Source organism: Arachis stenosperma, chromosome 10 (genome assembly GCF_014773155.1).
Source record: "Arachis stenosperma cultivar V10309 chromosome 10, arast.V10309.gnm1.PFL2, whole genome shotgun sequence".
In the NCBI taxonomy this organism is placed as follows: domain Eukaryota; kingdom Viridiplantae; phylum Streptophyta; class Magnoliopsida; order Fabales; family Fabaceae; genus Arachis; species Arachis stenosperma.
The window spans coordinates 10,020,301-10,032,431 of NC_080386.1; the positions used below are offsets into that span (position 1 = coordinate 10,020,301).

Genomic DNA, 12,131 nt, shown 5'->3' on the forward strand with positions numbered 1-12,131 from the left:
ATCGTATTGCATAGAATTTATTCTGCTTTTAAAATTATTAAAATTTAATAAACTAATTATTAAAACTATTAAATGAAATTAAATTTTAAAATTTATATAAGCATCATTATATGTAATATAAATAATTAAAAATAATACAAATATTATTAATTATTTTATTAATTTTTTATATATATTATATATTAAAATTATATATATTTATGTATATACTAGGACGAGTATTAGGAAGAAGTTTGTGCATAATTTAATACACTAATAAAGTTTGGTTTGGTAAGTTTTTGAAGAAGTATTTGTGTCTTTCAAAAATATAAGTTTTTTTATTTTATATTTGGTAAATAAAAAAGACCAAATTTGTCACATATTATTCAAGCAATATTATCATCTAAGTCCAACTAAGTAGACCCAACACTAACAAAAATTACTCATTTAAAAGAGCATAATTACTCGCGAACACACTATTTATGTTATCGTCGTCGTCTTCTTCTTCGCGTTCCTCCTCCTCTTCCTGCTATTTCTCCTTCTCCTTCTCCTTTTTCTTTTTTTTTTTCTTCTTCTTCGCGTGTTTTTTTCTCATCATCATTCTTTTGTTACTGCTGTTAATCTGTTATTGCAGTAGAAAGTGAAGGAGGAAGAGGAGAAAGAGTTTTGAATTGTGCAGGAGAACAAGTCCAAATACACCTTAATTCACTCAAAATGAAACCGAATTACATAACAATTGCGACACAATTAACTCAGAAATGAATCGAAATTTACCATAATGATTACGACATATAAACTCAGTTCGCAAATAAGTGCATAAACAAGACTGAATCATGAACAAAAACACATCCAAAATCAATTTTGGATAAGACAACACAACGCCATTAATATGTTTCTTCTTTTTTTTTTTGTTTGATATTTTCTTCTCTTTTTTTTTTGGTTTTATTCCTCTTAAGAGAGTGAAAAAAGAAGTATAAGAAAATGGAAAAAAAAAGAGAAGACGAAGAAGCAGCAGCAAAAGATGAGGAGAAAGAGGAAAATGAGTTTTGAATTGTGCAAGAGAACGGGTCCAAATGTGCCTTAATTCACTCAGAAATGAATCGAAATTATATAATGATTACGACACAATTAATTTAGAAATTAACCGAAATTTACCATAATGATTGTGATACAAACACAGTTCGAAAATAAGCACACAAACAAGATTAAATCATGACCAAAAACACATCCAAAATTAATTTTGGATTAGACAACGACATTAATATATTTTTCTTCTTTTTTATTTGATATCTTCTTCTCTTTTTCTTGGTTTTATTCCTCTCAAGAGAGTAAATCAAAAATAATTTTGAGAAAATAAAAGAGTCAATAGTCAAAATAGTCCCTGAAAGATACATCGATCTCTATTTTCGTCCCTGAAAGAATAAATTAATCGAATTCGTCCCCAAAAAATAACTAACTTGGTCACGTTCATCCTTCTGTTAGTTTCTTTACTAACGGTGCTAACAGAGAATGACGTGGCAGTTACATTTTTTTTGGTTAAAGCCTAGAATTAAGCAAGCCCAAACCCGAAAAAATGAACGCTAACCACTACCCGACCCGATTTCCTACTAAAACTCCCTCACTGATCGTCTTCTCCTGCTCCTTCATGGTGGAACACTGCACCAATCCTCCATAGCAACGACTCTTCCGCCACTGCCTCGGTTACGGTTGATCTTGGCACCACCGATAACTCTACTTTCGTTGCCTCCACCCATGTCTCTGCTCCCACTGCTGACGCCTCTGCTCGCGCTGCTGCTGTTGACGCCTCTGCTGCCTCCGCTGACTCTGCTTCTGCCGCCGATGATTCCGCTGCTGCCGCCAATGATGCCGGTGTGACCTCCGAAGTTGGCCCCTCATCTCTGTTTCACTTCTGTTGTCACACTCACATAGTAGCTATGCTTTGAGCTCCTACATGTGAAGATGGAAGAACGATGAGGCAAGTGCCTTGTGAAATACCCCAGATGGAGATGACACCATTGTCCTGGCCAGAGACTACGAATTCGAATTGAAGCTACCCAAGGGGGTGGTGTGAGTCAATTCGAAAAGCCAGATTTATTGTCACTGCTTGTCTTGTTCTCTTCTGGTTGTGCCTAACCCTACTTTTTCATCCATATATCCACTTTCCATTGATAAATGAAGAGAAGAAAGGGACAACTTCCCAATTGATGAAACAAAATTCTTGTTGTTGGCATCATTAATTTTACAATTCATTGCTGTGTTTGACCAAGCATCTATGAAAACATTTGGTTTATCAGATTGAAAAGTTTTCATAGGAACCAGAACAGGGTTAATGGAAGTTTGAGAGCGCTTGTTGTGTTGTTGACGCACATTCCAAGCTCCAGAATGGACACACTAACAATGCTCTATGACTACTCTAATGGTTGCAGATGATGATATGGTGATCTTCTTCGTCTTGGTGATGGTAGATCATGGGTTAGAAAAGCAGAGAGTGAGAATGAAGAAGAATCTCAGACTGTTTTAAGGGTAAAATGACGTCGTTTAGCAAGTTGTGCTGTCCCTTCACGCTTCAAGTTAGCAAACCATGTCAAGAAACTAACGGAAGGATGAACGTGACCAAGTTGATTATTTTTCGGGGACGAATTCGATTAATTTATTTTTTCGGGGACGAAAATAGAGATCGAAGTATCTTTGAGGGACTATTTTGACTATTAACTCAATAAGAAAGTGAAGATGAAGAAGAAAAAGAAAAAGATGAAAAAGAAGAAGAAGAAGTACTAGAATATGAGGAGAAAGACGAGAAAGAATTTTGAATTGTGCAGGACAACGAGTTCAAATGCACCTTAATTCACTCAAAAATGAACCGAAATTATATAATAATTGCGACACAATTAACTAAAAAATAAACCGAAATTACATAATGGATTGCGACACATAAACTTAGTTCGAAAATAAGCACACAAAGAAGACTAAATCGTGAATAGAGACACATCTAAAATCAATTTTGGATTAGACAACATCAACATGGCAAAAATTTAATAATAGCAATAACAATAACGATAACGACGATATATATAACAAATTTAAACCTGTATATGCGAATTTGAAAGAAGAAGGAGAAGAAGAACGCATGCGTGAATTTGAAACAATAACAAGAATTAGAAGGAGCAGCGCGAGGAGAAAAGAAAATGGAAAAAGAAGCCCGTGATATAAAATTGTTCGGATGAACTTGGATGTTAAAATTACGTAAATGTGGAGAATAATATGTGCTCGTATTTGTAGTTTTTAAAATATAAGAGTACTTTTGAAAACACTTGAAGTAGAATTTTTTAAAACTAGACTTGTATTTATCAAAATTAAAAAATTTAATATAACTTCGTATATTAATTAATATTTAAATTTAATTCTTACATATATATATATAGTACTTTTAAATTATAAAAATGATTCTACTAAATATACTTGTTGTTTGTAATTATTGAATTTTTTTTAATTTTAATGTATCAAATATAGATACTATAAATTTTAAAAAATTATATTTTAAAAGTTTTTTTTTTAAATTTAGTTTTATAAATTACTTTTAAAATTTTACCAAATTAATTCTACGTATGCTTGTCTTTGGATTACTAAATTTTATTTATTTATTATTTTTCGACTCGCCAAAAAGGGGGAAAAGGGTTTTGATATATCATCAAATATCCAATGAAAACACAATAAGATGTTTTTTAGTTTGGATTCTACGTAAACATTTTTTTCCATGTTGCAGTTCCCCTAAACTATAACAAACTTATTGCTACATTCCAATAACGTAGTTCTTGAATTATTGAGCTTAAATATTAATATAACATGCGTATAAAAATTTACTGTCGTTAAACCATAACTAATAATCAAGAGTCAAGACCACAAAAATTAAAATAAAAAAACATAAGTTAGAAATAATTACTATTTAAATTTTAAATTTTAGAAATAAAAACAAGTAGTTATAATTATTCTTATAATAAACACTAATAATTTCTACGAAAAGATACTGTGGAAAATACTATTAGAGTAGTAAAATATTCCTTGCTTGTAAAAGGTTCAAACGTCTTAATTTTCAATAAATAAAAGGAAGGCATAGACTATTACTAATTCTTGGGGGTATCCCATAGTTGTCAGCTCAAACTTGAAGCCAGTAGATTCTTGTTTCTTGAATCCTCAGGTTTTGAGGTACGAGTTTGGTCAATGTGGGAAAGTGGCTTGTTCTTGTGCATTGATGTCATTTAACTTGTGGAATTAATCAAGTGTGTGAATGCCCTGTCACCTAAGCTCCCCTAGTAGCTAGTACTTATCAAACGTCTTTGCATAACTGTAAAGATGGCTTCACCTCATTTTCACAAGAGTAATGGGAAAAATAAATAAATATATTAATACTAACATTTATTAAGAATTTAAAAAGATGTGGAGTGTTATTTAGGCTGAAAATTTTAGATATGGACATTTTTTTATGTTGTTTATCTACATGGATACAAACTATATTATTGAGTGTTGTATTCCACGCTTTTTAATTTCTATATGAAAGGAAGATTGGAGCTGAACCCGTTATGGGAAGGAGGAGTGCTTTACGAAAGGGTGGTGTCAGTTAAAAAGGAAATCGGACCGTGCGAGTAGCTATGTACAACTCGGACCGTGCGATATGAAGGTGATACCAAATCGGACCCTGCGATATGTTGGCAACATGCAGCTACACCCAACTCGGACCCTGCGTAATGGTGCCCACAACACGGATGGTCCGTTTTGTGTGTATGGAGACACGCGTCGTGCAACCCTCACTCCCCAAACGGTGCCCTCATTACCAACATAGTGCATGTTGTAGGGACTCTCACCATCAGATATCTCACTCTCAGCATTCATTCTCAACCTTCCAAACTCCATTCTTCTTCTTCTTCATTCCTCTGCCGGCAGTAGTGGGTGTTGTTGCATGAAAAAAATAAAGAAAATGCCCAAAAAATATAAAATCAAATATGTTGATCGTCCTGAGCTTCATATTAGACATTATCTCAACCATTCTGATTATCTAAGTTTATTTAATATTTTGTTAAATTTTTATAATTATAAATATTGTTCTTAAAATTTAGTTGTTCTTATTGTTGTTAGGATCTGAACTTAGAAATATACATAGAATGACTAGAACTATTTTTTAAATTGTTTTTAATTTTTTTCACGAAATTTTTTTTATTTTTGAAAATTATTATTGTTATGGTCTGAATATTTATTATTGTTGTAACATAGAATATGAAAATGTAGTTAATATGAGATGATGTTATATTCATTAAAACAAACACAGTTTTTTTTTTAAATTTGTTTAGTTTTTTTTGATATATTTATTAGTGTTTAGTGAATATTAGTATTTAGAAAATAAATTATAAAATGTAAACCGGATTATTTAAAAATGTTTTTTGAAGAACGTTTCTTTTTTTTTTATTTTTGAAATTATTTTAATTTTTTCTAGTTATAATTGTTAGGAAATTAAATATTATTGTGGTGAATGTAAGAATAAAAAATGAATGGTTAGTACTAATTTTTTATAGATATTTAGTTTGATTTCGTTAATTATAATCATAATTGTTAGGTAGTTAATTATTCATTATTGTTATTAGAAGTTGAATTTAGGAAGATAATGTGAATGATTATTAGTATTTTTTAAAATTTACATATATGTGTTTAACTTTACTTATTAATAGTTAATAGCTAATTAAAAATAATACAAATTTTAATGTTATATGTTAAAAAAATTGGAATCTACCCGAAATAAATAAATAAGCAGCATGTATTATAATCTAATCTAATGTTGTGATATTCCTGAATATTGATTAGTAATGTATTTATTAGGTGATGTCATTAATAGTTAGTTTTGAGAAATTCCAAGGAATAATAATTTAATTTAGAAGTTGTAAATATTTGTTTTGCTTTGACTTATTTAAATAATTTATAAATGTCGTGTGGCTTTAACTAATATGTGTTGTTGAGTTATTTGTGCAAATTTTGTTAATTATTTGTGCTACTTAAAAATTTCTTACCTCCTAGTAGTAAGTTAGTAATTGTTAATTAGTTGACTAATATTTTCTTATATTTTTTTGTAGAAATTAAGAATGTTGACCTGTGACCATCCAGTTTCTCCTGATCGGTACGACAATAGGGTGGAGGAGTATTTATGAGTAACTGGGTTTTATCATGTATCTCAGATTGGTGTAGTACAGTGCCAGAAAGCACTTGTGAATGCTCTAATCGAACGGTGGCACCCAGATACACATACATTTCACCTACCCATTGGTGAATGTGCCGTAACTCTTGAAGACGTGGCTTTAATTCTTGGTCTTCCGACGGATGGTCTTCCAGTCACGGGGATGACAATGAGTAGTTTTGAAGCGTTGCAGGCTGAGTGTTTGGATCAACTTGGAGTTGCACCGTGTAAGGAAGAGTGTAGAGGATGCTGCATAAAACTGACGTGGCTGCGCGATCTAAAAGAGAATTTACAGTTGACAGATGAGATTAGTATACGTAGGTATGTGAAGTGCCACATTATGTTGCTGATCGGGACGATCTTGTTTGGGGATAAATCTGGGGCAGCTGTGCACTGGAAATTTCTACCATTGCTTCGTGATTTCCACAGTATTGGACAGTACAGCTGGGGATCAGCAAGCTTAGCACACCTCTACAGGGCATTATGCAGGGCAACTCGCTTTAACTGCAAGGAAATTGATGGTCCACTAACACTTTTGCTCGGATGGGCTTGGATCCGACTGCCTTATCTATCGCCGCTTCCTAGAGAACCCCGCAGTTTTCCGCTAGCAAACAGGTAATCTTATGACATAATGTATCCGTTTGTTGATATTTAGAATACAGATGCATTAAATAAATATATCATATTAGGTGGCGTAACTGGGAGCGTGGTGACCGACGATATAGATATCTGACGCTAAGTCACTTTAGGAAGGCCTTTGATGAACTTCAAGAAGGCCAGGTTAGTTTTCATTAAAGATGTATTACTTTCGGTTTTAGTGTTTAGCTAAATATGATGAGGCATTGGTATTGTAGCTGTGATGTCGGTTGTAATTATGAGTTTCATTTATGATTGGCAGTTTGTGTGGTCTGCTTATTCTGTGGATCGCGTGGATCCGAATATAATTCCTCCTGAAATCTACATGCAATCGGTTATCTGGAGCGCAACAGTGCCATTGGTGTCATTCGAATGCATCGAGTGGCATGCTACTGATAGGATTAGGCGACAATTCAATTTCGTCCAGGGAGTACCTAGTCAGGAACAGAATCTGGACAAGGCGCATGGAGAAGTCCTGACTGGTCCTAAGAATTTTAACTGGGCCACGGCACCGACTCATTCATACTGGGTAATGCATTGGACAAACAGGTATAACCACGTTCTTTCTGAGGTTCCGAATCCCTCGCAATATCAATTGGAGTCTTACATGGACTGGTACCAATCAAAATTTGGTGACCACTTGTACTTGTCAAACCTTGTTGTAGAAGAAAATAATGAGGATAATCAGGATATGGATGAGGGTAATGAGGATATGGATGAGGGTAATGAGGAACAAGTGCCCCAATCGCCGTCACCACCACCTCAAAACCCGATTCCACAAGAGCAACCACAGTCCTCAGCCCAATATGTACCTCAGACACATTTCACCCCGTCATTTCCAATGCATCAACAATATTGGGGTATGTCACAGTTTGAAACAGGAGAAGGAGGTTCTTTTAGCCAACTGCTTAGGTTCATGGCTACAGATGCTGGACATTCACAATATCCTAATCAGCCTGAGTTCATGGCAGGTAGGTATTCGTTGGATGGGAGGCTTCCATGCCATACCTCATCGGTTGCTTCTGGAGGATTCGTGTCTGTTGACTCTAGTAGAAGTGAAGGTGGACGTGGAGTTCTTAATAGTCAAAATTCTAACCGTGTTTCCATGGTACCTTTTGAAGAAGATGCTAACACACTCGAAGAGGACACCAATACTTATCTAGTGGATGAACCGGATGACGAGGATAATGATGAGGAGGATGAGATAGAGGAGTTCGATGAGGATGAGAAATCGCGTAATGATGGTAATATGATTGTGTATTTTGCTTTACATTAGCTATTAGTGACTCATGTTGTGTTCATAAATCATATGTGGTAACTCTCTTGTTTTGATTACCTAAAACCATAAATTTAATTGTTTTTATTAAATTGTATGCAGGTCATTGTCAAACTCCGGATGACAATATCAAAGGTTACAATCTGAGGATTGATCCGCCACGTTGTAGCGCTAATCGCTTCACTCCATCCGTGTTCAAAAAGGCCGCTAAAAAATGCAAGAACTTAGTCAAGGATGTAAAGTGGTCAATGAGAAAGTAGTTGTGGTGTAATAAACTTATTTGTGTATTATTATGTGTTGGACATTATGTATTAAACTTATTTGTGTATTAGAGTACTTTATCATAAAATTATTTGTGTATTAGAGTACTTTATATGTGTTGGACATTATGTATTAAACTTGTTTGTGTATTAGAGTACTTTATCATAAACTTATTTGTGTATTAGAGTACTTTATATGTGTTGGACATTATGTATTAAACTTATTTGTGTATTAGAGTACTTTATATGTGTTGGACATTATTTATTTATTCAGGTACTGGACTATGTATTAGTGATTCAAACTTTTGAATATATTACTATGAATGGCATATTATATAATGATACAGCTGGAGAATAATACTAGATGGAGAATATATTAATATGAATGGCATATTAAGTCATTTTGGACATTTGATGTCATATTATATAATTAATCAGATGGAGAATAATACTAGATTGTCATACCTTATAACGCTACACAGAGCAGGTCATATCACATAAAATAATTTGTTAACTAGAAGGAACAACACATGTCATATTATATAATGATACAGATGGAGAATAATACTAGATTGTCATACTTTAGAACGCTACATAGATTGTGAACCTACTGATCTTCTCCGCCGGCATTTGCACCACCGGACTGACGGCATCTGCTATGGCTGTGTCCCTCAGCTCCACACAGCCTACATCGTCTAGGCCGACGTAACATACGCGTGTCCATCTCATTCAAGAAGCGCGTCATTCTGGGGCGACCTTTCGCCACTAGTCTCAAGAATGGATTTGGGATGAACCGAGGTCCATTGTAAGCAGGCCATGTAGTAGGATTACCTAGTGGCCTAAACCTTGCTCGGTACACCCGCCGAACTTGATCCATTTTATACACGTCATGCACATATAGTTGCCAGTCTAGTCGCTGGTTGGCACAACAAGCGAACACATGTCGACAAGGGATTCTATCCACCTGGAACTCACCACAATCACATCGAAGGCCTCGTAGGTCGACTGCAAACTCCAGTTCACTTGGCATCTCACGCACCTCAAACACCTCATTCTGCCGGTCAAAACAACTAACCTGTATGTTTCCTGATGCAAGTTGGTTTGCATGCAACTTCGAGGTAACAATATCAGAAAACACATGCCCAGCATTAATCCGATCTTCTGCCTCCGCTCTTTTTCGTGTGAACAACTCGTTAAGTCTGTAAAATGTTGCCTTCACAAGGGCAGTAACGGGTAGATTGCGAGCACCCTTCAATACTGAGTTGATGCATTCCACTAGATTCGTCGTCATATGACCCCATCGATATCCACCATCAAAAGCCAACGCGTACTGTTCGCGGGAGATTCGGTTTAACCAGTTAGTGTAGGTCTCGCCCCGTTCTCGTAAACGCTGGTATCGTATTTCATACTCCCGCACCGTCTTTGAATATCCTGTATGATAAAAATAAACAAACGAAAATAAAGAGGTAAAGACACTTATAGAAGGTAACTCTGTTAGTAAATTAATTAGCTTTACTGAGCGTTACCTAAATTGACGACGAGTTTCTGCAGGTACAGCGCCTTGAATTTTCTAAGAAAATTGGATTCTATATGCCTTATGCAAAACATATGGAAAGCTCTTGGAAGTGACCAAGCACCGTTACTCCTTTCCACAGCGGCATTTATGGATTCATGACGGTCGGATATCAGTCCCACACCATCCCGAGTTACAACATGCTGACGAAGGTTACTAAGGAAAAAGTACCATGCATCAGAAGTCTCTCCTTCCACAATAGTGAACGCAATTGGGACGATATTGTTATTGCCATCTTGTGAAACGGCCACTAGTAGAAAACCCTTGTACTTTCCATACAAGTGTGTCCCATCCACTTGGACAACGGGTTTACAATGTCTGAATGCCCTAATGCAGGGGTAATAACTCTAAAACACCCGATGCAAAACCCGAATATCAGTCACCAAGTCATCACCTTGATATGCAGGCATAGTCTCAAAATGAACAACAGCTGATGGCTCCTTATGACACATGGCCTCAAACCATATAGGCAAGGCTTCGTACGATGCTTCCCAGCCTCTAAATATTTTTTCCACTGCCTTTTGCTTAGCCAACCATGCTTTCCGATAACTAACGGTATAGTTGAACTTCGATTGTACCTCTGCTATAACCGATTTCACCTTTATGGCGGGGTCAGCCTCAACCAATGGCTTTATTGCCTCTGCAATTGTATTCGAATCCAACTTCGAATGATCCTGAGAAATTGTTGCTCTCGTACATGTGTGACTGCCATTATACCTCCTTATAACCCAACAATACTTCCGGCTAATCATGCTAACCCGGATAAGCCAATCACACCCTGACCCATACTGTGTACACTTAGCGTAAAATGTCAACGGCTCAAACTCATACACCCGATAGTCTACGCTTCTTCGTATGGTATACTCTTTTATCGCCTTAATAACACCTTCCCTTGAACTGAATTCCATCCCAACGGCAAATTCACCATCTGCGATAAAAGGAATTTCTGCCACAACGACAGCCATACAAAACATGCTTAAAAAACATATATTGTAACATCGAAAATGAACGTAAACAATTTTTTATTGCATCCATTATGACATAACTCCATTTTATTTATATTTAACTAATTAACTTATTTACACTGACCACGAATTTATTTTCAACTAATTTACTGACTGATATTAATTTCTATTTAACTAATTCACTGGTTTACTATTTTACTAATAAATACTAATTTATATTAATGTAATTTACTAATTTACTATATAAAAACAAATTTATATATTTACTGAAGTTTTCTAACTTAACTCATAAATCCTAGCTGATATTTATTTGATTTACTAACTTCTATATACTTTCTAATTTACATTCATCTAATTAAGTCACTTGCTAAAAATTAACTATCAAAATAAATTATTAAAAAATTCTAAAACATTTTATAAATATAGAGAATTACGTACTTGCAGTGGTATAATCCGGAAACTCCGGAACATGCATGGCTTCCAGATCCAAAACTCGCAGAATGATGGCTCCTGAAACGGCATTTCGTTTGCAAGTGCATTTGCCACATCTGACACATCCGGAGCCACAGCTCCGTCACCTTGATCTTCATCTCCATCTGGAACAACAATTTCGTAGTTGCTTTCGAACTCTTCTTCGCTATCGCTGTTGTAATCTTCCCGTAGAATATTCCGGTCGGCCTCAGATTGCTCAAACTCAACATACAACTCGATGAACGCGAGTTGACTCCGACTTTCAATATACATTGAAAACATCTCTTGCATGCTCGCTTGTCCGTTACATATTTCGTTTGAAACTGGACGAATCTACCAAATACTTGTATAGGATATCTATATAGAATACAGGCCACTCTTCTTGCCCTCTCAGATTGAACATTTTCACAGATCACACCTTTGAGCTCTTCAAATGAGATTGTGAAAGGAATCACAACATCTAACGGATTTTCACAAACAAATCTTACTCCTTCAGATGTTTGTAATAAAATTTGCCCAAAATAATACACTTTCAATAAAACTCTGTCACCCATTACTCTTAATCACATAAACAAAATAAAAAACTTAAGAACTAGATCTTTGAAACTATTATGCTAAGTAAAGAACAAACAGAGATAAAAAACCAGAACCGTTGAAGAAGGAGAAGAAGACGCGAGAACGTCCCCACCCGCATTCAGACTCTTTTGTTTAGAGTCACCAAAATATCGGACCCTCCGATTAGGTATGATTCATT

The 12,131-nt window shown here is 35.1% G+C and overlaps 1 protein-coding gene across 1 annotated transcript; it reads right to left on the reverse strand.

Annotated features, from left to right (window-relative positions):
- Positions 1-8,975: 8,975 nt before the first annotated feature.
- LOC130956732 (uncharacterized) lies at positions 8,976-11,668 on the reverse strand. Its single transcript, XM_057883731.1, has 4 exons — positions 11,341-11,668; positions 10,336-10,887; positions 9,895-10,236; positions 8,976-9,799 (listed from the first exon to the last, which is right to left on the reverse strand). Exons 1-4 carry the CDS (start codon positions 11,666-11,668, stop codon positions 8,976-8,978), a joined length of 2,046 nt encoding a protein of 681 aa, XP_057739714.1.
- Positions 11,669-12,131: the final 463 nt, after the last annotated feature.

Coding starts and splice junctions, on each gene's coding strand:
- LOC130956732 (XM_057883731.1), bottom strand. CDS start 11,668: ATGCAAGAGATGTTTTCAATGTATATTGAAAGTCGGAGTCAACTCGCG. Junction 10,237..10,335: donor GACTATGCCTGCATATCAAG/GTGATGACTTGG, acceptor CCGTTGTCCAAG/TGGATGGGACACACTTGTAT. Junction 9,800..9,894: donor GAAACTCGTCGTCAATTTAG/GTAACGCTCAGT, acceptor TTTATCATACAG/GATATTCAAAGACGGTGCGG.